Source organism: Pongo abelii, chromosome 6 (genome assembly GCF_028885655.2).
Source record: "Pongo abelii isolate AG06213 chromosome 6, NHGRI_mPonAbe1-v2.0_pri, whole genome shotgun sequence".
NCBI classification, from domain to species: Eukaryota; Metazoa; Chordata; class Mammalia; order Primates; family Hominidae; genus Pongo; species Pongo abelii.
Window position 1 is genome coordinate 26986275 of NC_071991.2, and position 27604 is coordinate 27013878.

The window sequence follows — 27604 nt, forward strand, 5'->3', positions numbered from 1 at the left end:
GATTGATTTTTCTGTCCTGTGGAAGCGTAGCCAACAATCGGAGTTGAGATTATGAAATATACCTGAACCAGGCCCCTAGGTAATGTGAGTCTCTGACCTGTGCTCAGCCCACAGGGGACATTGTGACATGTCTCTGGGCCCATCACTTAAGTGATGTGACTCTACTTTCTTGCTTATGTTCTGCCTCCATTAAGGATTTTGACATGTCACTGAGCTCACCAGTTTGTGATGTGGCTCTCTATTGGCTGTGCCCTGCTAACCAAAACAATTATGACATATATCTGAGCCAAGCACCTAGGTAATGTGACTCTCTTTTGCTACCTGTGCCCTTTCTACATAAGGGATTATAATGCCATTGGGCCAGGGCCGGGCATGGTGGCTCACGCCTGTAATCCCAGCACTTTGGGAGGCCAAGGTGGGCGGATCACGAGGTCAGGAGATCGAGACCATCCTGGCTAACATGGTGAAACCCCATCTCTACTAAAAATACAGAAAATTAGCCGGGCATGGTAGCAGGCGCCTGTGGTCCCAGCTACTCAGGAGGCTGAGGCAGGAGAATGGCGTGAATCCGGGAGGTGGAGCTTGCAGTGAGCCGAGATTGAGACGCTGCACTCCAGCCTGGACAACAGAGCCAGACTCCGTCTCAAAAAAAAAAAAAATGCCACTGGGCCAAGCACCCAGGTAATGTGACTCTCCTGCCTGTAGCCTGCCTACACAGGGCATTGTGCCCTATCACTGAGCCTAGCACCCAGGTGATGTAACTCCTTTTTATGGACTGTCAACAGAAAGAATTGTGACATATCAATGGCCCATCACCCAAGTGATACGACTTTCTTGCCTTCTTTTCACACACAGGTAGAATTGTGACTTCTACCTAGGCCCAGCACACAGAAATCATGATGTCTCTCAGATGTAGAACCAGCCAATTGGTGAGATTTTGTCTCTTAGATAGGTTTAGGGCAAATGATAAGGTCCTGAATCGCCTACTTGTAGAAAGGTTACAGAAGGTTCCTACACACACACATATATTATGAAGTCCTTGGCTGGTACAGATAGCGTTATAATACAAACTAGAACACAGGTGAAATTGTGACTTTCATAGGCACACCCAGCAGAAGATTAGGATTGTCACTCTCATACGTGGACAGAGCCTACTGGTAAGCTCCTGAATCTCACATGCTGATTAAGTCCACAGTTGGAATTGTGACTGTTACGTGTAAATCTGGCCACAGGTGGGATGGTGACTCATTTCTGGTCCCAGCTCGTAGGCATGGTAAGGACTCTAATACCAAGACCCAGCCAATAGAAGAGATGTTTACTTCAGTAACCAGGTTTAGGGCAGCAGGTAATGTCCTGGGTTTCTTACTTGTACAAAAGTCAAAGAGCCTTACAACACGCAAGCATATTATACAATGCCCTCAGGAGGTATAGAGAATTTCATAACAGGGCCCACCACACAGATGAAATTGTGACTCTTGTTTTTACACTCAGCTGATGGTAAGGATTATTACCCTTCCACATGGACACAGCCCATTGTTGAGGTTCTGAATCTCACTGCTGGAGGCAATTGAAAGTTGGATGTGTGATTCTTGTACATGGATCCAGATCACAGGTAAGATGATGACTTCTGAATCAAGATCAAACACCCTTGTGAGGCTGTGTCTCCCCTATCAGGATACTATTTGCAGATGAGGTTGGGGGTCTCATACACAGATCTAGTCCACGGTTGAGATTGTGACTCAGGTACTTGGACAGAACTCACAAGAGGTGCTAAATCTTATATTTGGAGCCAGGCCATATGCAATATTGTTGATCTCATCCCTGGACCTTTCTGCAGGTGTGATTTTGATTCATACCTTTGCCCAGCACCTAGCTGATTTTACATTTCTGCATGGGTTCAGACTAAATGTGGGATTGTGACATATACCTAGGCCAAGCACATAGGTGATGGGACTCTCCTGCCTGGGCCAGTCTCTCAGAGGTGATTTAGAAATATCTTGTGTACCCATCACCTAGGTAATGTGACTCTCCTCTCCTGCCTGGGCTCAGCCCACAAGGGGCATTGTGACATATTACTGGGTTCATCACCTAGGTGACATGACTCTCCTCTTCTGCCTGGGCCCCACCCCCATTTGGAATTTGGACATATCCCTGGGCCTATCACCTAGGTGATACGAATCTCTTCTTTTGCCTTGGACCTTCTTACATGGGGAATTGAGACAAATTACTGGGCCCAGCACCTAGTAGATGTTACTGTCTTTTTTGCCTGGATCTTGCCTACAGAAGGGATTGTGACAAATCAGTGGGCCAAGCATCCAGGTGATATGGCTCTTCTGTCTTAGCAGTGCCTATATATAGTTGGGATTGTGACATATACCTGGGCCAAACATCTGGGTAATGCAACTCTTCTTTCTGAGCCCTTTTCTCACAGAACATCATGATATATCTCTGTCCTCATCACCTAAGTCATGCGAGTCTCCTCTTTTTCCTGGGCTCTGTTCACAGGGTAATTTGTGACATACTGCTGCACCCAGCACCCAGATCATTTGACTCTCCTGCCTTGGTCCTGCCCACAGAGGGCATTGTGACATATGAGTGGGCTCAGCAGCCAGATGATGTCACCTTCCTGCCAGGACTCTTCCAACAGAAGGGACATTGACCTACTCAGGCTCAGTATTCAGGTGATGTGGCTTTCATTCCTAGTCCCTGCTTGCCGGTGGTATTGTGACATATATCCGGGTCCAGTTCATAGGCATGATGATGACTATAATACATGGATGCAACCAGTAGAAGAGATTTTGACTCTTCTAGCTGGATTTATGACAATGTATAATGTCTTCAGTCTCCAGCTTCTGGTAAGATCACAAAGTATGAGGAAGCTTATGCATATTCTATAATGCCCTTTGGTGGTACAGAGCGTGTCATTCCAGAGCCCAGCACATAGCCAACAGTTAAAATTGTCAGTCTCACACATGGACAGGGCCCACAGTCAAGGTCCTGAATGTCACTAATAGACACAGTTTACAGTTCGAATTTTGACTGTCATATGTGGATCTGGCCACAGGTAAAATGGTGACTTATTGCTGGACCTAGCCCACAGGCATGGTAATGACTCTCATATCTAAACCAGTCAATAGAAGAGATGTTGAATCTCATCCCTAGACTTGGAGAAATGAGTAAGATCACGGGTTCATATAGGCACAAAAGTTTCAGAGTGCATTGCAAGTCTTACACATATATACAGCCACACATGATGCAAAGAGTAATATAACAAGGTCCAGTACACAGTTGAGATTTTGACTCTCATATGCATACACTGCCAACAGTAAAGAATGTCACACTCCCACATAGACACAGCCCACTGTTGAGGTTCTGAATCTCACACCCAAAGGCAGTCAGAAGTTGGTATTGTTACTCTTATATGTGGATCCAGCCTTCAGGGGAGACGATGAGTCTCTGACCAAGATTCAGCACATATGTTAGGCTCTAACTCTCCTAATAGGTGCTGTCTGAGGTTTGGCTGTCATGCATGGATTCAAGTTGCTGTTGAAATTGTGACATGCAGCTGGGCATGGTGGCTCGTGCCTGTAATCCCAGCACTTTGGGAGGCCAAGGCAGGTGGATCACCTGAGGTCAGGAGTTCAAGACCAACCTGGCCAACGTGGCAAAACCTCGTCTCTACTAAAAATGCAAAAATTATCTGGGTGTGGTGGCACACACCTGTAATCCCAGCTGCTTGGGAGCCTGAGGCAGGAGAATCACTTGAACCCCGGAGACAGTGGTTGCAGTGAGCCGAGATCATGCCACTGCACTCCACCCTGGGCAACATGAGTGCAACTCTGTCTCCAAAAAAAAATAAAATATTAAAATAAATAAATAATAAAAAAAGGAAATAAAAGAAATTGTGATTTGCATTCTTGGACACATGAGGTTTGTAAAAGTTCATGAGGTGTGTACTTTTGTACCTGGACCCAGAGCATGTTCAGGAATGTAAATTCCATTCCTAGACCTTCTCACAGGTGTGATTGTGACATAATAACTTTGCCCAGCCAGAGCTTGACTGATTAGACTATACTGCCTGAATAAAGCCCACAGTTTGAATTGTGACATATGCCTAAGCCAATAGCCTTGGTACAGTGGCCCTCCTGCCTAATCCCTTCTTGCAGGTGGCATTGAGATATACCTCTGGTCTCATTTCCAAAGGTGTGATTGTCATCTCCTGCCTGGGCCCTGTTCACAAGGGGATTGTGACATATTGCTGAGGCCAGCACTTCTGTGATGTAAACCTTCAGCCAGGGTTCGGCCCACAGTGGGCATTGTGACACATCACTGGTCCCAGCACCATAGTGATGTGAATTTCCTACCAGCACTCAACTCACAGGGGGGATACTAATATACCCCTGGCTCAGTATTCAGATGATGTGACTCTCCTGCCTGGTTCTGCCCACAGGTGGGATTCTGGCATATACCTAGGTTCGGATCACAGGAATAATAATGACTGTCATATGAGAGCCCAGCCAATAGAAGAGATTCTGACTCTCATGGCTGAGCTTAGAACAATCAGTAAGGTTCTGGGTCTCCTAATTGTATCACAATTGCATAGGATTATGACACTCATAAATATTCTATAAAATACTTGTGTCATGTCAGAGCTCACTACAGAGGTAAAATTGTGCCTCTCACATGAGGCACACTATCCAACAATTCGGATAGTCACTCACACATGGACAAAGCCCACTGGTGAGGTCCTGAATCTCACATGTGCAAACAGTCCACAGTTGAATTTGGGACTGTCATATGTGGATCTGGCCACAGGTCAGAAGGTAACTTGTTTCTGGACCCAGCTCATAGGCATATCAATGACTCTCATACCTAGTCCCAGTTAATAGACGAGATGTTGACTCTTGTATCTAGGCTTAGGGCAACGGATAAGGTACTGGATTTCCCACTTTTACAGAGGTCTCGGAGAATTACAACACTCATGCATATTGTATAATGCCCTCAGGTGGTACAAAAAGTGTCAAAACAGGGCTCCTGTCAAAATTGAGACTGGGACTCATGCGTACACAGGCCACAGTTTGGATTGTAACTATTAAATGTGAACAATCTACTCATGAGGTCCTGGATGTCACTCACAGAAACAGTTCACAGTTGGAATTGTGACTGTCATATATGGATCCATCCACAAGTGGGATGGTGACAAATTTCTGGACCCAGCTTACAGGCATACTGATGACTCTTATACCTGGACCCAACAAATAAGAGAAATGTTGACTCTCATACCTGAACTTGGGGCAATATGTAGGATCATGAGTTTATACCAGTATGAAGGTCTCAGAGCAGGTTTTCATTCTCATGCATAAAAAAAAAAATTAAAAAAAAAGCTCTTGAGTAGAACAGAGGGTGTCATACAAAGGCCCAGCACACAGGTGACATTGTGATTCTTCTGTGCACACACAACATACAGTGAGGAATGTCATCATTCCATATGGACACAGCCCATTGTTGAGGTTCTGAGTAGCACTCCCACATCCATTGAAAGTTGAATCTGTTACATGGATGCAGTTCACAGGTAGAATGGTGATTTTATACCAAAACTCAGCACACCTGTGAGGCTGTGGACTGCCCTAATGAGATAGTGTTTGCAGGTGAGGCTGGAGCTCTTCTGCATGAATTCTGTCCACAATTGAGATTGTAACTTGTGTACTTAAATACAATTCACAAAAGGTGTTTTCTCTTATACCTTGAGCCAGGAAATATGTGGGACTGGGAATCTCATCCCTGGACCTTACTGCAGGTGTGACTCTGACATATAATTTTTTCCCAGCACCTGATTGACTTTACCATCTTGCCTGAGCTCAGGTAACAGTTGGGATTGTGACACACCTGGCCCAAACACCTAGGTGATGTGACTGTCCTGCCTGGACCCTGCCCACAAGAGGCATTGTAAGGTATCTCTGAGACCATCCCCTAGGTGATGAGACTCTACTTTCCTGACTATCCCTTTCTCCAGTAAGATTTGTGACATATAATCTGGGCATGTTATCTAGGTGATATGACTCTCCTCTCATGACTGGGCCCTGTTAACAGGGTGGATTGTGACACATTACTGGGCCCAGCACCTAGGTGATGTGACTCCCCTTTCCTGCATGGGCCTTGCCTACACAAAGGATTGTGATATATTGCTAAGCTAAGCACCAAGGTGATGTGGCTCTTGATTGAGTTCTTCCTAAGTGGGCATTGTGACATATTACTAAGCCTAGCATAAAGGTGATATGGCTTTCCTGCATGGGTCCTGCCCATGGAGGGATATTGACATTTCCCTGGCCCAGCATTCAGATGATGTGACTTTCCTCCCTGATTCTGCCCACAGGTGGGATTATGACCTATATCTAGGCCCAGGCAACAGTCATGATGATGTCTTTCTTACATGGACCCAGCCAATAGGAGAAATTTGGACTTTAATAGCTAGGCTTAGGGCAACAACTAAAAGCCTTGGTCTAGTAATTATGAAAAGGTCACAAAAGATTATTACACTCACATGTATTTTATAAAGCCCTCGGGGTGTATAGAGAGTGATAAACAGGGCTCAGCACACAGGGGCGATTGTGACTCTCGTAGACACATCTAGCCAACAATCGGAATTGTCACCTTCACACATGGACGGAGTGCTCTGGTGAGATTCTGAATCTCACACATGGATGTAGTCCAGAGTTGGAATTGTGACTGTCATATGTGGATCTGGCCTCAGGCTGCATGGTGAGTAATTTCTAGATCCAGCTTACAAGCATGGTGTTGACTCTCATACTTAGACCAAGCCAATTGGACAGTTATTGACTCATAGCTAGACTTAGGACCATGGGTAAGGTCCTGCTTTTCCTACCTGTGTGGAGGTCACAGAGGACTGTGAAACCCTAACATATGGTATAACTGGTATAATTCCCTCAGGTGGTACAGGCAGAGTATGTCAAAACAGGGCCCAGCACAGAGGTAAGATTGTTAATCTCATATACACATCTAGTCAAAAATTAAGATTGTCACCCTCACACACAGACAGTGATCACTGCTGAGGTCCTAAATCCCTTGTGGATGCAGTTCACAGTTGATATTGTGACGGTCATATATGGATCTGCACAAAGGTGGGATAGTGACTCATTTCTGGACCCCTCTCACAGGTACAGTGATAAATCTCATTCCTAGGCACAGAAAATAGGACACATGTTGACTCTCCTCTCTGGGCTTAAAGTAATCAGTAAGATCATGTGTCCACACAAGCATGCAAATCTCAGAGAGTATTGTGACTCTTGTGCATACCTTAGGTATGCCCTCAGGTACTACAGAGAGCATTATAAAAGGGCACAAAACACAGGTGAAATTGTTACTCTCATATGCACAACCAGCCAACAGTATGGTCACTTTCCAAATGAACACAGTGCACTGGTAAGATTCTGAATCTCACACTTAGAAGCGGTCAAAGTTGGCATTGTTATTATCATATATGGATTCCATACACCTCTTGGACCAAGATTCAGCACCCCTGTGATATTTTGACTTTTTTAGTGGAACACTGTCTGCAGGTGGAGTTGTGGCTCTCAAACATGGATCCAGTCCACTGTTGAGGTTGTTACTTGCCTTTTGGGTGCAAATCACAGGAGGTATTGACTCTGATCCTGAAGTCGGGCATGTGAGAGATTGTAAATTGTATCTCTGGACACTTTCACAGGTGTGATTGTGACATATACCTTCGCTCAGTATCTGACTGATTTTCCTCTTTGCCTAGGCTGCACCTACAGTTTAGATTGTAAATTATACTTAGGTTGAGTGCCTAGATAATGTGACTTTCCTGCTTGGGCTCTGCCCTCCTGGGGTATTGTGAGATATCTCTGGGCCAATCACCTAGGCGATGTGACTCTCCCTTTCTGCCTGGGCCAGTCCACAGGGGTTACCATGAGATATCCTTTGGCCCATCACCTATGTTATGTGACTCTTTTTTGCCCTGAATCTGTTTACATGAGAAATGGTTACATATCACTGGGCCCATCACCTAGATGGTGTGACCGTCTTCTACCTGGAACATGTTTACAGGGTGGATTGTGACATATTGCTTTTCCTAGCACCCAGGAGATGTGACTTTTATTGCCAGGACCCTGCCCTTAGCAAAAATACTGACATATCGCTGGCCCAGCACCTAGTTGATGTGACTCTCCCTCCTAGTCTTTGCCCACAGGTGGGATGGTCACACATTTGGCCCAGCTCAGAGGTATAATGAAGACTCGCATATGTGAACCCAGCCAATAGAAGAAATTGTAACTCTTCTAGCTAGGCTTAGAAAAACAGACAATGATCTGGACCTTCTACTTGTAGAAAGATCACACAATATATCACACTCATGCATATTCTATAAAGTCTTTGGGGGATATAAAGAGTGTCATATCAGCATCCAGCACAGAAGTAAAATTGTGACTCTTATAGGTACACCCAGCGGACAATTAAAATTGTCTCCCTCACACATTGACAAAACTTACTGGTGAGGTCCTGACTCTCATATGAGGACACAATACACAGTTAGAATATTGACCATCCAATGTGGATCTGGCCAAAGGTCAGATGGTGGATCATATCTGGATCCAGCTTACAGGCCCAGTGATGACTCTTATACCTGGAGCCCACCAATAAGAGAGGTGTTGACTCTCTCTCATAGCTGGAATTAGGCCAAAAAATAAAGTTCTGGGTTTTCTACTTTAAAAAATATCACAGGTGATTACCACACACATGCATATTCTGTAAAGCCCTCAGATGGTACAGAGAGTGTCATCATAGGACCCAGCAGAACACTGAGGTTGTGACTATTGTATGCACACTCAGCTGACTGTTAAAATTGTCACCTTTACATAAGAGAGGGCAAAATAGTGAGTTCCTGAATCTCACTGACAGACACAGTCCACAGTTGGATCATGTCTGTCACATGTGGATTGAGGCACAGGAGGGATGTTGACTGATTTCTGTAACCAGATAACAGGAACAAAAATGACTGTCCTACCTGGACCCAAAAATAGGAGAGATGTTTACTCTCATGCCTGGGCTTAGGGCAATGGGTGAGATCCTACATTTGGTATTGTAAGAAACACCTGGGCAAGCACAAAGGTCTCAAAGCAGATTGTGAGTCTCACATGTGCCCTATAAAACACTCAGGTGGTACAGAGATTGTCATAACAGAAACCAGCAAACAGGTCAGATTCTGACTCTCATATGCACATCTGGCTGACAATAAGGATTCTCATCCTCCCACCTGAACACAGCCTCCTTACAACGTCCTGAATGTCACACTCAGAGGCAGTCAAAAGTTGGAATTGTGACTCTCATACGTGAATGCAGTCCACAGGTAGGATGGTGACTCTCACACCAAGGTTCAGTGTTGCGGGAAGTCAGGGACCCCAAATGGAGGGATCAGCTGAAGCCATGGCAGAAGAACATAAATTGTGAAGATTTCATGGACATTTATTAGTTCCCCAAATTAATACTTTTATAATTTCTTACGCCTGTCTTTACTGCAACTCTGAACATAAATTGTGAAGATTTAATGGACACTTATCACTTCCCCAATCAATACTCTCGTGATTTCCTATGCCTGTCTTTACTTTAATCTCTTAATCCTGTCATCTTCATAAGCTGAGGATGAATGTCGCCTCAGGACCCTGTGATAATTGCATTAACTGCACAAATTGTCTAAACAATATGAAATCTGGGCACGTTGAAAAAAGAACAGGATAGCAGCAATGTTTAGGGAACAAGGGAGATAAACTTAAACTCTGGCTGCCTGTGGGCTGGGCGGAACAGAGCCATATTTCTCTTCTTTCAAAAGCAAATAGGAGAAATATTGCTGAATTCTTTTTCTCAGCAAGGAACATCCCTGAGAAAGAGAATGCATCCCTAAGAGGAGGCCTCTGAAATGACCGCTTTGGAAATGGCTGTCTTTTACAGTTGTAGCAGAGGGATGAAATAAGCCCTGGTCTCCCGTAGCACTCCCAGGCTTATTAGGACAAGGAAATTCCCACCTAATAAATTTTGGTCAGACTGGTTGTCTGCTCTCAAACCCTATGTCCTGATAAGATGTTATCAATGACAATGCGTGCCCAAAACTTTATTAGCAACTTTAATTTCGCCCTAGTCCTGTGATCTCGCCCTGCCTCCATTTGCCTTGTGATATTCTATTACCTTGTGAAGCATGTGATCTCTGTGACCCACACCCTATTCGTGCACTCCCTCCCCTTTTCAAAATCACTAATAAAGACTTGCTGGTTTTGTGGCTTGGGGGGCATCATGGAAGCTGCCAACATGTGATGTCTCCCCCGGACACCCAGCTTTAAAATTTCTCTCTTTGTCCTCTTTCCCTTTATTTCTCAGACCGGCCAACACTTAGGGAAAATAGAAAAGGACCCACGTGAAATATCGGGGGTGAATTTCACCCAATATCTGGTGCCCACCTGGTCTTCCTTTTTTCCTAAGTGCATGTGGGAACCTGATTCCCTTTGGTAGGTGTGGAGAAACGTCATCGGTTTGGTCCACAGATATGCGTGTTCGACTCCCTGACAACTGGTGAGTAGTCTGTGTATGGTCCGGGTTAACTATGGGTCATGCTACTTTTTATTAACAATTGTACTTCATTCCATTTATATCACCCTTCTTCACTGTTTCAATGCCTTCTGCACTTCATATCAGTGAAAAACAGGCCAGCTGGTGCCAGGAAATAGGTGTTTTGCTAGTGCTACTTTAAGAGTAATGATGAAGAGCACTTGTCTGAATCATTCCCATGTGGCAAACACTGTGATTTGGCCTAAAGTACAAACATTTATTATTTTCCTCTAAATGTACTAATGAAATAAAATTCTTAGCTGAGAAAGGCTTGATCTCATTCAAATATGTTTTATGAAATTTGGTTGACATTTCAGTGTCTCTGACTTAAATGGAATATTGAAAATTTCCATGAATCCAAATAGAGTGTTATACATGAACAATCTTTTACTAAAAGCCTTTCTGAGGCAGAGTAAGATTCATAAAATTTCTTTATAATATAGAAGAAATGTGGTTAACTATGTTCCCAGTATCAACTCTGAACACTGAGCATTCTCAGTTCCCAGTATAGGAAAAACTGGTATCTCTGTAAGGAGATAGAAAAAGGTGCTTGGGCCATATATTCTCACTCATAGGTGGGAATTGAACAATGAGAACACATGGACACAGGAAGGGGAACATCACACTTCGGGGACTGTTGTGGGGTGGGGGGAGGGATAGCATTGGGAGATATACCTAATGCTAGATGACGAGTTGGTGGGTGCAGCGCACCAGCATGGCACATGTATACATATGTAACTTACCTGCACGTTGCGCACATGTACCATAGAGCCTAAAGTATAATAATAATAATAATAATAATAATAAAAAGAAAAAAAATTAAAAAAAAAAAGAAAAAGGTGCTTGGGGGAGGGTCACAATATTGCACATAAATGCTTTCTACATGCACCTATTAGGATATTAATCTAATTGGTCTATCATTTGCATGGCTAGATTGTTACTGAATGTAGTCATACTGTTTTGTTTTTTGCAGCTAATGACATCCGTTACCTATAAGTTTCATACAATAACTTCCTCAGCTGAGACATGAACCTTTGTGAATTTACCCTCAATTGAGGGACTAGATTTGCAATTTCCAATCTTTCAATGTTAAAGTAAATCAGAGAAGAGTAGTGTGGGTATGTAGTATGCATTTTCTTGCCTAACTATCAAAATTCTTCTCATATTGCCTTGGACACTCTAGGCAGCCACCTAAAAAATATTCCCTCCTAATTTTTTAGCCAGAATATTAGATTTTAAAAGGTCAAGGACTTAATAATTGGGCAAAGCCAAAATCTAGTCTTTGCTTCTTGACCATTTCAAAGAGCATGGCAATTATGCCAAGCCATTGAAAGATGTGGTTCTGATGACTCTTATTTTATTTCAAATATTTTCTCTAATTGTTACTCTTATTGTGTTAATCTAAAAGAGAAATGATCCACATCACAATTTGTGCATTCAAGAAATATGTTAAGATGTTCAAAGTTCGATATTCTATTACAGAATAGTAGAATTCTCTGAAATTTCAATGTCAAATTATTATTAATAAATTCATTATTTTTTCAACATTTTCCAATGTTGAAATTAAATAATTGGGTATGCTTTTTCATGATAAGTTCAATTCTAGGAGAGTACTTACTGGTCTGCCTGGTATTTTTGTCATGAATTATGTAAAACTGAGTTAACAGAATGGAACAGAAATGCTAATTTAATCGGAATGAGAACGAATTCAGCTTTGTTGGTAGACTATTGGTATCCCAGAGGCTGATCATTTACTTCAGCTGTGTAGACATTGCTTCCTAATGCCAGTGAGCCCTTTCAACCAAGTTGTCTTTGTTTCCCATTGATGTGGTCACGTTCTGGTCTCTGTTTTTATTAAGCTGTCCCAGATGAAGGGTGATTATTTCTTGCATAAGCGAGATCTCTTCTCTTTTCTCTGCCATGAGATCCTCCAATTATCCCTACAGAAAGCAACATGTTGAAGGCAGAAATGGAGGCAATATACAAATATATCCATTGCCATGTGGCCACCATAAGCAGCTTACAACATGGCTTACCTAGAAGTTTGATTAATTTCAGGGAAGCAGGGGTGTTTTTCCATGATGTGCTTTTTCTTTTAGAAACACCTCTGATTAAATTTAGTCTAATCAAGATAATTTCTCTTATGATAAACAGGAAGCCAATACATTAGTAACCTAATTATATGAAAAATGTCCCACCACAGTCACACACATTTTCTCACACTCAGGAGAAAAGGATTACACAGCAGGTGTGCACTGAAGTGGGAACCTGAGGGTCATCTAAGAATTTTGCCTACCCTCCTGAATAGATATCTAAAATAGCCTTTCAGTTGCTTTTGTTGTGTTTCTAAGTAAACAAAGATATCATCTGCAAATAATAATTAATTTCACTGCTTTCCAATTTTATTCATTAAAATAATTATCTTTTTCTGGCTTATATGAAGTATTTTTCATTTATGTTATACATTCACATTTGTACGTATGTAACAATACAAATGTATCCTTTTTAATTTTTGTTAAATTTTTAAGAATGGATGTTAAAGGTAACTTCTTTTCTGTTTGACAGGGTTTTTATTGTTGTATTCAAGAGCATTATCCCTGGAGTCAAAGTTGCTTGTGTTTTAATACTGGCTCTGCTATTGTGAGCAAGTTATTTCTCTCTCTGGCTCTGTTTCTTTCTTTATAAATTGAGGATAATAATACCTTTGTTATTAAGTTACTGTGTCTAATAGTCCATTCTCACACTGCTATAAGGACACACCCAAGACTAGGTAAATTATAAAGGAAAGAGGTTAATTTGACTCACAGTTCAGCATGGCTGGGGAGGCCTCAGGAGACTTACAATCATAATGAAAGGGGAAACAAACACATCCTATTTCATATGGTGATAGGAAGAGAAAATGTGCTGAGCAAAAGGGAGAAAAGTCCCTTATAAAACTATCAGATCTTATGCAAACTCACTCACTGTCATGAGAACAGAATGAGGGTAACTGACCACAGGATTCAATCACCTCCCACCAGGTGTCTCCCATGACACATAGGAATTATGGGAACTAAAATTCAAAATTACATTTGGGTGTGGACACAGCCAGACTACATCAATGTGACAACAAAATTTATTAACACATGTATAGTGTTATGGTTAGTGCTCAGTACAAATTAGCTATTATTAACGAGATATTTATATGCTGAATTGTTAATACATGCTTTCACACAAATATTTTTCCATTATACATGAGTTTTCCAACCAATAGATGAATATCTATTTGAATTACAATTTTATTTTAATGGTGGTATATACATTTAGAATAATAGTATACACAATGGAATACTATGTAGCCTTAAAAAGAGGGAAATATTGTCAATTGAAAAAATAAGGATAAATTTAGAGAATATTTGCTAGGTACAATAACCCAGACACACAAGAAAAATACTGCATGATTTCACTTATATGTACACTCTAATAAAGTTGCATTTGTTATTTACAAAGTAGAATGTGGAATAATTGGTTACCAGAGGCAGTTGTTGATAAAAGAATGCAAAGTTTTACAGACAGGACAAAGAGATTTTGAGATCTATTGCACAGTAGAGTGATTATAGTCAATGATAATGTATATTTCAAAATAACTAACAGTAAGTTTTAATGTCTCACCACAAAAAATGCTAGGTAAGTAAGGTGATAGATATGTTAGTCGACTTAGTTAATATTTTATACATATATCAAAACATTACACTGTACCCCATAAATGTATACAATTTTCATTAGTCAACCAAATATACTAGTAATACGTGTATTTTTTTAAAAAAATTAACTTTAAAAAACTGGGCCAGAGAAATAAATGTTTCTTCATATCTTATAATTTCAGGAAAATATACATATATTTTTAATTACACATGGTTTGCTTATTTAGCGATGTAGGTAAGTAAACTTTTGATATTGTGAATAGTCTGAACCTACCACTCAATAATAAAATGTTAATTATTACTGTTCAGAATAATACAATTCTTTCTTTCTTCCTTCCTTTCTTTTTGTTTCTTTCTTCTTTTTCTTTTTTTCTTTCTTCTTTTTCTTTTTCTTTCTTTCTTTCTTCTTTTTCTTTTTCTTTTTTTTTTTTTTGAGACGTAGTTTTGCTCTTGTTGCCCAGGCTGGAGTGCAATGGTGCGATCTCGGCTCACTGCCATCTCCGCCTCCCAGGTTCAACGGATTGTCCTGCCTCAGCCTCCCAAGTAGCTGGGATTACAGGCATGTGCCACCATGTCCAGCTAGTTTTGCATTTTTAGTAGAGACGGGGTTTCTCCATGTTGGTCAGGCTGGTCTCAAATTCCCGACCTCAGGAGATCCGCTTGCCTCAGCCTCCCAAAGTGCTTGGATTATAGGCGTGAGCTACCGTGCCTGGCCTTATTTGACAATAGAATACTTTCAAAGACAGACTCTAAAGCAACTGTTTAAAGTAAAATTCTCTCAACATAAATGATTTTCTTCACTTATAAAGTTATTTAAGTATATATTTTAAACTACCTTTAAATTTATCAAGTGAACATAAAAAATTAGTTGGCAAAAAAGAATTTATTAAACAAATAGATCAGAAAACAATTTGCCTCTTTCTCTAATTTTAAAACTGACAACACTCAGCATTTAAGTGCTTATTCTCTAGTGTTACTAGAGTGGTAAAGAGCAGTACAAGATGAGGGATCTTTCTTTAGTATTTATATTCATGCTGTGTGAGACTATATGAGAATTTGCCAAGGATAGTATTAAAAATATCCATCGACTATCATAGTCCCAAACTGACCAATTAAAATGAACATAAATTACAACCCCTTGGTGTGGCCACCTTGTTGATCCCAGGCTTAACATTGGTCCTGATCTAAAAAACTTTACAAATCACCAGAGCTAACAAATTTTCTGTACACTCGCTCTATGCTGGGCACTCTTCTGACACCTTCATTTGTATTAATTGCTTTAATTTTATCAAAACCCTAGGATTTAGGCAGTATTATCCTTACTGTACAGCTGAAGAGTCAAGCACAGAGATGTCAAGAAACTGTCTCCAGGTCACAGAGCCTATAAGTGGCAGAACCAGGACGTAATCAGGGACCACCAGATAGCGAGCTTTAATATTAGCCATTATGGCCAGTCCCCTCTCACTCAATTTTTTTTTTCCATTTTTTATTTAACATTTTTGCTTTGAATTTTCTAATTTATTAGAAATGAAGCAGAATTTAAAAACAACTTTTTTCACCCCTAGATAGTATAGAGAACTTCATTTAGGGTTCAAAGTGCTCAAAACAAAGCCTATCACAAATACTTTGGTTGGTAAATGGTTTCTAATGACCTTATTCCTCCCATTACTTAAAAGAATCACTAATGGTACTTTTGAAAAATATCTTTTATATTAAAAGCTAGAACAAAGCTGGGTGCAGTGGCTCAAACCTACAATCCTAGCACTTTGGGAGGCCCAGGCAGGTGGATTACTTGAGATTAGGAGTTTGAGAACAGTTTGGCCAACATATTGAAACTCTGACTCTACTAAAAACACAAAAATTAGCTGGGTGTGATAGCAGGTGCCTGTAATCCCAGCTACTTGGGAGTGTGAGGCAGGAGAATCACTTGAACCTGGGAGGCAGAGGCTGCAGTGAGCCGATATCGCACCACTGCACTCCAGCCTGGGCAACACAGCAAAACACCATCTGAAAAAAAAAAAAGCTAGAATAAGCCTATTATTTTATTTAAAATTTGTGATCTAAATGTACATCATTATTCATTGAGTGGTCTAAAGTTTCTCAAAGTTTTGAAAGCACTAATATAAGAACACTTTTTCAGTCAGGTGCGGTGGCTCACGCCTATAATCCCAGCACTTTGGGAGGCCAAGGTGGGCAGATCACGAGGTGAGGAGTTCGAGACCAGCCTGGCCAAAATGGTGAAACCCCGTCTCTACTAAAAATACAAAAATTAGCTGGGCATGGTGGCACTTGCCTGTAATCCCAGCTATTCAACAGGCTGAGACAGGAGAATCACTTGAATCTGAGAGGCAGAGGTTGCAGTTAGCTGAGGTTGCGCCACTGTACTCTATCCTGGGTGAGAGAGCGAGACTCTGTCTCAAAAAAAAAAAAAAAGACTACTTTTTCATATAGAATGATTAAAGCATATTGTTTTCTCAGTGACTAAAATGAAACAAATTAGAATTACTAACCAGTCACTTACAACGTGGTTTTAAATATTATTTAATGACCACATGTGTAGTTTCCTTGAACTCATTTTAACAACTTATTTCTATTGCTTCTTCACTTCTATTAGAAAAAAATTAAAATTTATGTTACTAAAAGCCTATGAATTTTGTTCTAATCTTAGTGATCATCTTAAAAGACCTTATATACTTATGATCATAGAAACCCTATTTACCATTTACATTTAGAAGAGAAAAAACTACTTTGCATTAGACCAAACAGAGTAAGCCTTTTTTTTTTTTATTGTTTTTTGATTTTTGAGATGTAGTCTCACTCTGTCACTCACTATCAGGCTGGAGTGCAGTGGTGCGTTCTCAGCTCACTGCAACCTCCGCCTCCTGGGTTCAAGCAATTCTCCTGCCTCAGCCTCCTGAATAGTTGGGATTACAGGCATGCACCACCATGCCCGGCTAATTTTTTCTATTTTTAGTAGAGACGGGGTTTCTCCATATTGGCCAGGCTGGTCTTGAACTCTTGACCTTGTGATCTGCCCACCTCGGCCTCCCAAAGTGCCAGGATCACAGGTGTGGGCCACCGCACCTGGCCAATTCTTGCTATCTTATAAGCGATTACAATATTAATACCATCACCTAGATAGAACTTAAAGATAACTCAGTTTTTCTGTGCTTTTTCTCTTATTTAACTTGTCAGCAATAGCAATAGAAACTCTGATATTTACAGCATATTCTGGGTGCAGCAGAACATGGGAGGAGTCAATATACTTCAGGGCTTTTACTTTCACTTGGAAACCTTTAGTTTCTGGTGCTGACGGCAATGTAGTGGAAGACACTAAAAATCAGATGTTGCTACCTGTCACATGATTGGTCACTCTGTGAACACAATAAACATCTTTGCATGAAAAATAACTGAGTAATTGTTTTAATCTAAATCTGCCATAATCTCCAAAATTTTCCCAGAGAAAATGACCAAAATGTTGGCTACGGTTAGGTGAGTAAGTGAAAACTGTAGACTGTGAACCTCACCCACTAAAAAATAATCATAAAATAATAGAAAAATCTCTCAAAATTGTAACATTAATATGAAACATTATATGTTCATAATATGTAACATTAATATGAAAAGGAAATATTATTCCAATTTTTAAATTCATAGAGCTCATTTTATTTGCAACATTTAACATTCACACTCAAAAATACAAGATCCTGCATGAAAACTTAAGTTGTGCTATAAATATATCGTAAAAATTACATTTAATAATTATCCCTTAATATTAACTCTCCTGACCTTGTGACCCACCCGCCTCAGATTTCTAAGATACATTTTCTAAATAATTTTGTATATGCTACAGTTTGTCTTAGAATCTAATAAAAAATTTTTTACAAAGACAAATAGTGCTATCGGATTTAATTGTCTCACCTGTGGACAGTGTATGCCTCTTATCTCAATTAACTTATGTGGAAGCTACATTGAGAAGCTATAAATAAGCTGAAACTCCCAAGTTTAACACAGTTTTTCACCATATTAAAAAATTCCAATTTTTTCATCAGAACCTACAAAGTAGCGTGTGAAATGATGTGGCACAGAAAGAACAGTGAGAAAACTGTAGCCGTAACACAGAAATAAATGGGAAGGGCTGTGATGGACACATCATTAGGATAAACATAAAAAGTCACAAAACAAAAGACAATCAGAAAGTTTAAAAAGCAGAATTTTTATTTAAATTCAGAGAGGCCATTTTGCAGCCTAAGAACTGATGTCCTCTGCACATGCAGAATCAATGTTATATTTTCACCATGAATATTTTCCATCTGCAACTGAGAGTTACAAAGAAAATCAAGCAGGAATAACTATGGTTAATTACGAAGCATCTAGTACACAGATAGTCCTATCTTATATTTGTGCATTCGTCTCTTTTTACACTGCTGTAGAGATACTACCCAAGACTGGAACATTTATAATGAAAGGAAGTTTAATTGATTCACAGTTCCACATGGCTGGGGAGGCTTCAAGAATCTTACAATAATGGCAGAAGGTGAAGGAGAAGCAGGTATCTTTTTTACTAGGTGGCAGTAGAGAGGGAGAGCAGAAAAATTACCACTTATAAAACCATCCGATGTCATGAGAACTCACTCACTATCATGAAAACACGGTGGGTATCATTCTGCCCCTGGCCGCTCCCAAATCTCATGCCCTTTTTATATTTCAAAACCAAACATGCTTTCCCAACAGTCCCCAAAAGTCTTAACTCATTTTAGCATTAACCCAAAAGTCTAACTGCAAAGTCTCATCCCTGCTACCTATGAGCCTGTAAATCAAAAGCAAGTTAGTTACTTCCAAGATACAATGGGGGTACAGGCATTAGATAAATTCTTCCATTTCAAATGGGAGAAATTTGCCAAAACCAAAGAGCTACAGGTCTCGTGCAAGTTTGAATTCCAACCGGGCAGTCATTAAATCTTAAAGCTCTGAGATGATCTCATTTGACTTCATGTCCCACATCTGGGCCATGCTGATGCAAGGGGTGGGCCCTCATGGCCTTGGGCAGCTCCTTCATGGACTGGAATTGGGTGCCTGTGGCTTTTCCAGGTGCACAGTGCAAGCTCATGGTGGATCTGTCATTCTGGGGTCTGGAGTATAGTGGCCTTCTCACAACTCCAGTAGGCAGCTTCAGGGGGGACTCTGCATGAGGGCTCCAACCCCACATTTCCCTTCTGCGTTGCCCTATTGCAGGTTCTCCATGAGGGCTCTGCCCCTGTAGAAGACTTCTGCCTGAACATCCAGGCATTTTTATACATCTTCTGAAATCTAGGCAGAGGTTCCCAGAGCTCAACTCTTGTCTTATGTGCACTCACATGCCCAATACCACACGGAAGCCACCAAGGCTTGAGGATTGCACTTTCTGAAGAAATAACCCAAGCTGTACCTTGGCCCCTTTTATCCACAGCTGGATCTGGAGCAGCTGGGATGCAGGACACCAAGTCCTGAGGCTTCATAGAGCAGTGGGGCCCTGGGCCTCAACCACGAAACCATTGTTTCTTCCTAAGGCTCCTGGCCTGTGATGGAAGGACCCGCCTCATATCTTTTAACATGACCTGAAGACACTTTCCCCATTGTCTTGGCTATCAACATTCAGCTTCTCTTTACTTTTGCAAATTTCTGCAGTGGCTTGAATTTCTTTCCAAAAAATGGGGTTTTATTTTCTACCTCATGGTCAGGCTGCAAATTTTCCAAATTTTTATATTCTGCTTCCATTTTAAACATAAGTTTCTCATCTCCATCTGAGACCACCTCAGCCTGGACTTCATCATTCATATCACTATTAACATTTTGGTCAAAAGCATTCAACAAGTCTCTAGGAAGTTCCAAACTCTCCCACATCTCTCTGTCTTTTTCTGAGCTCTCTAAACTTTCAACTTCTGCCTATTACTCAGTTCCAAAGTCACTTCCACATTTTCAATTATCTTTATAGCAGTGCCCCAAACTCCCATATTAATTTTCTATATTAGTCTGTTTTCACACTACTATAAAGATACTACCGAAGAATGGTAATTTATACAGAAGGGAGGTTTAGTTTACTCACAATTCTGCATTGCTGGGGAGGGTCTAAGGAAACCTACAATTATGGTGGAAGGCAAAGGAGAAGCAAGTACCTTCTTCATTAGGCAGCAAGAGAGAAGGAAAGCAGAAAAAACCACCACTTATAAAACCATCAGATCTTTTGAGAACTCACTTACATCATGAGAACAGCACGGGGGAAAATTACCCCCATGCTCCAATCACCTCCCACCAAGTCCCTTCCTTGACACTTGGGGATTACAATTTGAGATAAGATTTGGGTGTATAAGATCTTAAAGTTACAAATTCAATACAGGGCACAGAATATAAATGTATTTTTTTCAGAATCTCTGAGGTTTCTTGGTTTCTAGTTAATTATCAACCTTATTAAAATGATCTTCTTTGTTTCAATATTGTTCTTTTCTTCTGAAAATACATACAAACTCACAAACATGCTCACTTGCTACATAACTTTCTTACACTTAAGGTATATCTTTTATTTATTTTTAGATGGTGTCTCACTCTGTCACCCAGGCTGGAGTGCAGTGGTGCCATCTCACCTCACTGCAACCTCCACCTCCCGGCTTCAAGCGATTCTCCTGCCTCAGCCTCCTGAGTAGCTGGGATTACAGGCACGCACCACCATGGCCAGTTAATTTTTTATATTTTTAGTAGAGATGGGGTTTCACCATGTTGGCCAGGCTTCCCTTGAACTCCTGACCTCAGATGACCCACTCACCTTGGCCTCCCAAAGTGCTGGGATTACAAGCATGAGCCACTGCACCCAGCTGGTGTATCTTTAGTATATTTGTATATGTAACTCTATGTAAATAGAAACTAAAAGTCTGTTTTTGTTTGTCAGCAGAGAGGTCACATGTACAAAAATATATAAAACAAATTTTAAAAAATATTTAATCAACTCAGAAATGTATGGATATTAATTATACTCATGTAATTTTTATGATCATAAAATGACCCTATGGTTAATAATTCAATTGCACATACTGATAACTAAAAGTTGATTGTTTGTAATACAAAGGATAAATACATGCTCGAGGTGATGAATACCTCATTTACTCTGCTGTTATAATTAAATATTGTATGTCTGTGTTAAAATATCTCATATATGCCATAAGTGTGTATGCACACTATCTACCCACAAAAGTTAAAAAAATTTTAAATAAGATAAAAAAGAATACAAATTTGACCTATGGGAACAAAATTCTTCAACTTATTTGCAGTTTAAAACCGCTGGCAGGCAAGGTGTGGTGGCTCACACCTGTATCCCAGCATTTTGGGATGCCGAGGCAAGTGGATCACCTGAGGTCAGGAGTTCAAGACTAGCCTGGCCAACATGGTGAAACCCCATCTCTACTAAAAATACAAAAATTAGCCAGGTGTGGTGGCATATGCCTGTAGTTCCAGCTACTTGGGAGGCTGAGGCAGGAGAATCGCTTGGACCCAGGATGTGGAGGTTGCAGAGAGCCAAGATTGCGCCACTGCAGTCCAGCCTGGGTGACAGAGCAAGACTCTGTCTCAAAACAAACAAACAAACACACACTGGCAAAAAAGAGATTACTAGACATGTCACTCCCCTACATTAACAAATACTATATTGTTACCATCTTTAACCTAGAACTTTAAGTAAGATGGGACATGTTAAAATTGATAGCAAATTAACACTTCTTTCAAAGCACAAGTCTTAACACATTAAAAACAATTTTGTTTAATGAAAAAATTAAGTTCATACATAATATTTAAAAAATTTTAAATTTATTGCATTTTATTACACAAAGGTACAATTGATAAAATAATTTACTACTAACATTGAAAGGTTTTCCTCTCACTAGAATTCAGAACATTACTGTGAACACCCACTTTATACATCACTAAAACAATTTTATAAGTCAACCACAAACAGCCTCTCCATTTAGATTTTTCATTATGCATGTTACAACCTAATGTCCTTACTCTTTCATAGGAAAGTTCATGAATAATGGACACCTATAAAAAAAACTCTCATATCTCTGATGCAACAATTGATCAAATACTTTCACAATGAGAAGAAAGAATCAACATGAGGTAACTTGAGACTTGAGTTACATTATTATTTGCTTTTCAGAAAATCTATATTTTTTTTACAGAAAAAGAAGCATACCTCAAATGTAATTATAAATCTCCAAAAAAATCTACTTCGTTAAAATGTATATAATGTTAGCTTTGGATCATTTTTATACCTAGCACCCTGATTTAGTGTAATGTCTGAAGTTTCAGTGCCTTCATTCTTTCTACTGTGAATCCTCAAATGTTTATATAGACTTAATTTTTCATTAAATATATTTTCCCCATCTGCTATGTCTGCAAAAATATTTTTTAGTAGAAACTGGTGTTTTCTAAGCTGTAGTTTTTGAACAAATGTTCTTTCACATTCATTATATTTTTAGGCTTTCTCTCAAATATAAATTCTCTGATGTTGACCAGTTTGAGCATCTGCTTCAGGGTTTTCCTTTAATATAAAATGTGTACAATAAAATCTATATTACAAGTAAAGGTACTACAATCCTCTTTATGTTTGAAATGCTTGTCTTCAGAATACATAGTCTTTACTTTAAAGGCCTATATTTTCTGAAGGTCTTTTTACAGTAATCACATGTATAATACTTTTTTTTTGAGATGGAGTCTTGCTCTGTTGCCCAGGCTGGAGTACAGTGGCCCAATCTCGGCTCACCGCAACCCCCACCCCCTGGGTTCAAGTAATTCTCCTGCCCCAGCTTCCTAAGTAGCTGGGATTACAGGTGCATGCCACCATACCTGGCTAATTTTTCTATTTTTAGTAGAGATGGGGTTTCACCATGTTGGCCAGGATGGTCTTGAACTCTGGACCTCATGATCCACCTGCCTTGGCCTCCCAAAGTGCTGGGATTACAGTCATGAGCCACCACACCTGGCTTATAATGCTTTTATTAAGTATAAAGTTTCTGATATTGAGTAAGATGTGAACAGATATTAATGGCTTTCCACATTCTTTGTATTTGTACAATTTTTCTCTGGTATAAATGCTTTCTTGTGCCATAAGGTGTGAGAATTTGTTAAAAGTTTTGCCACATTCTTCATTTTTGTAGGAGTTTTCTTCAGTATAAATTATCTTACCTACCCTAATGTGTGACTACCATTTAAAGGCCTTGCCACACTTAACACATTTCTGGAGTTTCTCACCAGGATGATTCCTCTTTGTTAGAAAGTTTGAGGTGCGGTTAAATGCTGTGTTACATTTCTTATGTATGTAGAGTTTCTCTCCAGCATAAAATTTTTTAATTAATAAGGATGGAAAACCAGTTAAAGACTTTGCCACATTTTTTTTTTTTTTTTAACAATTGCAGGGGTTGTCTCCAATATCAATTATCTTACATTTATTCAAACAAAAAGTTTGAGGACTTTTTAAAGACATTTCCCTATTCCTTATTGTAGGGTTTCTCTTCAGTATTAATTCTCTTAATGTAGAATAAGGGTTCAAGACTAGTTAAAAGCTAAAGCTTTTAACCACATTTTTGTTTTTGTAGGGTTTCTCTCTAGAATGAATTATCTGATATTGTGTAAGGCCTGAGATGTGCTTAAAGGTTTTGTCACATTTTTTACCTTCATAGAGTCTCTCTAATATAAACTCTCTTAGGCTTTGGGAGGCTGAGAGGCAGTTAGATCACCTGAAGTCAGGAGTTCAAGACCAGCCTGGCCAACATGGTGAAACCCCATCTCTACTAAAAATACAAAATCAGCCAGTGTGGTTGCATGCGCCTGTAATCCCAGCTACTCAGGAGGCTGAGGCAGAAGAATTGCTTGAACTCAAGAGGCAGAGGTTGCAGTGAGCTGAGATCATGCCACTGCACTCCAGCCTGGGTGACAAAGTGAGACTTCATCTCAAAAAATTTTTTTTCTCAAATAAATTCTCTTAGGTTCCTTAAGGTTTGAGGGCTGGTTAAAGGCTTTGTTACTTTTTTTTTTAACATTTACAAGACTTTTGTTCAATATTAATTCTCTTATGTACAATAAAGGTTTGGAACTGGTTAAAGGCTTGGCCACATTCTTTACGCTTGTAGTGATTTTTTCAAGTATAAATTATTTTATGTATTATAAGGTCTGAAGGCTGGACTTTATCACATTATTCACATTTGTAGGGTTTCTCTCCAGTATGCTTACTCTTATGATTAGCAAGACTTGAGGACCACTTAAAAGCTTTGTCACATTCTTCACATTTGTAGGGTTCCTCTCCAGTATGAATCCTCTTATGAGTATTAAGAGTTGAGGAGAAGGCAAAGGCTTTCCCACATTCTTCACATTTGTAGGGTTTCTCTCCAGTATGAATTATCTTATGTTTCTTAAGGGTTGAGGAGCAGTTAAAGGCTTTGCCACATTCTTCACATGTGTAGGGTTTCTCTCCAGTATGAATTCTCTTGTGGTAAGCGAGGGATGAGGATAAGCTAAAGGCTTTGCTGCATTCCTTACATGTGTATGGTTTCTCTCCAGTATGAATTCTCTTGTGGTTAGCAAGTGTTGAGGAGCGGCTAAAGGATTGGCCACATTCTTCACATGTGTAGGGTTTCTCTCCACTATGAATTCTCTTATGTTTAGTAAGGGTTGAGGACCAGGTAAAAGCTTTGCCACATTCCTCACATCTGTAGGGTTTCTCTCCAGTATGAATTCTTTTATGTTTAGTAAGGGTTGAAGAGCAGTTGAAAGGTTTGCCGCATTCTTCACATTTGTAGGAATTCTCCCTAGTATGAATTATCTGATGTTGATTTAGCTGTGAAACCATGCAAAATGATTTGCCATATTTTTTACATTTGAAATGTTTCTTTCCAGTATGTCTTGTCTTATGTCTATTGGAATTTGAAAATTTACTGAAGACTTTGACACATTTATGAGTCTGAAATATTTTGTCTTGGGTAGTTGACAAACATTGGTTAACTTCATTACAACCTCCTTTTTGCACCTCACACTCACCCATGCTTTTACATTTTTGTACTTGTAAATTATCATGTCCACATTTTCCATATCTTCTGGGTATTACTTTTTGGAGTGAATCTTTTATGCCCAGCTCTGGTGGAAGGTCTTGGGTGAAATGAGAACATGTAACTGAAAGACATAAAAATCACAAGTTACTTCGCTTACTACACCCAGATAAATATACTTCACAAATCGAATACATAAAATTATACAAGGTACATTAGCAAAATGGCATATCAAATTACCACAAGCCGTAATTTCTTCATAGGTGTATAAATGCAACAAAAACATAGTGATCAAAATACCTTTTCTGGAAATTTATAAATAAAGTGTGTGCACCAGGTGGGCACAATACCAAGAGCCATACAGACAGAAAAGAAAAGTCTGATACATTTACCCAACACAGCCCTTCTTCATCCCCAACAGAAGAACATGGTGTCTTCAGGAGTAAACTGGCTTTTATTACAAAAGACCAGAAAAATACTGGCACCTATATCTTTACTTTTGGCTTATGCGGGCCTTTCTGTCTTCCATGATAGAAAGTGCTGAATCAAATGGTAGTATACTTTGAAATGACACGTTTAAGTCTTTTGAGATCACTAGTGAATGTTACAACAGCAGAAAGACTGTAGTACATGGACAGAAAATAGGTGCAGAAAGTAGCTACCTACTGGTAAGAAGAAACATGGAGAAGTCTTTTAATGGAAAAATAAATACAAAATTGCAGACAAGACACATCCTGAGAGCATGTTTGAGAGACTCCGTGAATCTCTAGCCAAGAAAGAAAATTGGTTTCAGGCTATGCCAGGAAAGAGCTGCATTATAAAGATCATGAAAGGTAGTTTTATGTTAATGTTGAAATCTCAACCAAAGATTACGATGTATACAAAACATGAGGACAACATGGTCTAATCAAAAAAATCAAAAATTTTGAAAAAGCAACTACAAAAATAAAAAGGCATATATTACTTTTAAAAACATAAGATAATCCATATTATGCTCAGTGAGAAAAATGGAAAACCAGACACCTAAATAAAATCAGAAAAATAAGAATATCAACAACAGGCTTGGAATAATAAAAACAAAACAATCGTGGAATTAAAAAAGAATAACTGAAAAAATTTAAAACTAAGAAAAAAATAATGTAAGAAATGAAGAAGCTAAACAAACTAGGATATACACAAAAAGATCCATAACACATATTTAAACAAAGTTTCAAAAGTCACTAACCAGAAGGCAATCTTGGGACCTGTAAGATAAAAATGAGGTATTATTTATAAGCATAGTCCCCTGAGACATTTGACAACAGAAAGCTTGCAGGTCAGAAAAGAACTGTGTACAATGGTCAAAGTGCTGAAAAAAAATCTTCGTGGTGAGAATAATAAACACAGCAAAAATGTACTACAAAATAAAGAAAAAATAAAGATCTTCCAGAATAAACACATGCTGGAAAAGCATATAAGCACTGCATGTGCCCTAAATAAAATGCTGAAAAGAAGTCCTTCCACTTAAAATAACATGATGAAAAAAATACATAATCATATGAAAATACATAACTTTCTGAAAAACATATGCATATACAAAAAATAAAAATCTGTGGTATTGTGATCGTGCAGAAAACATTTTTAGTTATTCTTTAAAATTTGAAAGATGTAAGCATAAAAATAGTCATAAAACATAAAAAGATATAATTATCAACATCAATAAGATGTATAGGGTAGATATATGAGGACAAATTTTTCTATGCAACTGAAGTTATTTTTTGTTTACCAGTTTAAAAAATATTGTGGTAACATTTAGAGGTGTTATGAAATCTCCAGTGTAGCACAAAGAAAAAATCTTTATAGACACACAAAAAGAAAATGAGTCAGTTACTAGTATGAGACAAAGATTGATACTATATAATGGTAAAATGAGTCCATTTACTAGGAGTCTGTAACTATTACGTCTATATGTATAAGTATATATAACATCAGGGTTTCAAAATATATAAAGCAAATATTGATAGAAGTGAAGCAAGAAATAAAATGGCAGCATAAAATTATAAACATTAAGACCTCACTTCCTCAATAATAAATAAAAAATTGAAATAAAAAATTAATTAAAAAACAGAAAACCTGAAAAACATTATATTGTGTATGAATTCATTTTTCATTGCTATAGAAAATAACCTGAGACTGGGTAATTTATAAAGAAAAAGACTTCTTTGGTTCACAGTTGAGTAGACT

The 27604-nt window shown here is 39.2% G+C and overlaps 2 protein-coding genes, 1 long non-coding RNA gene and 1 pseudogene across 4 annotated transcripts in view; 1 reads left to right on the forward strand and 3 right to left on the reverse strand.

The window, feature by feature from the left end:
• The window catches only part of LOC100436015 (zinc finger protein 736), a 308914-nt gene that overhangs the window by 65555 nt on the left and 215755 nt on the right, over positions 1-27604 (reverse strand). The window lies entirely within an intron of this gene.
• LOC129060649 (uncharacterized) lies at positions 885-3847 on the forward strand. Its single transcript, XR_010140706.1, has 3 exons — positions 885-1157; positions 1492-1612; positions 2506-3847. It is a non-coding gene; the product is annotated as an uncharacterized LOC129060649 (long non-coding RNA).
• Positions 17407-17894, reverse strand: PONPYGV1R-PS1844 (vomeronasal 1 receptor ponPygV1R-ps1844 pseudogene; annotated as a pseudogene).
• Positions 23326-27604, reverse strand: part of ZNF679 (zinc finger protein 679) — a 35747-nt gene continuing 31468 nt past the window's right edge. The window contains exon 5 of the mRNA XM_054560533.2: positions 23326-25505. Coding sequence (XP_054416508.1) covers positions 24532-25505 — 974 coding nt within the window. The 3' untranslated portion in view covers positions 23326-24531. The remainder of the gene's footprint in view (positions 25506-27604) is intronic.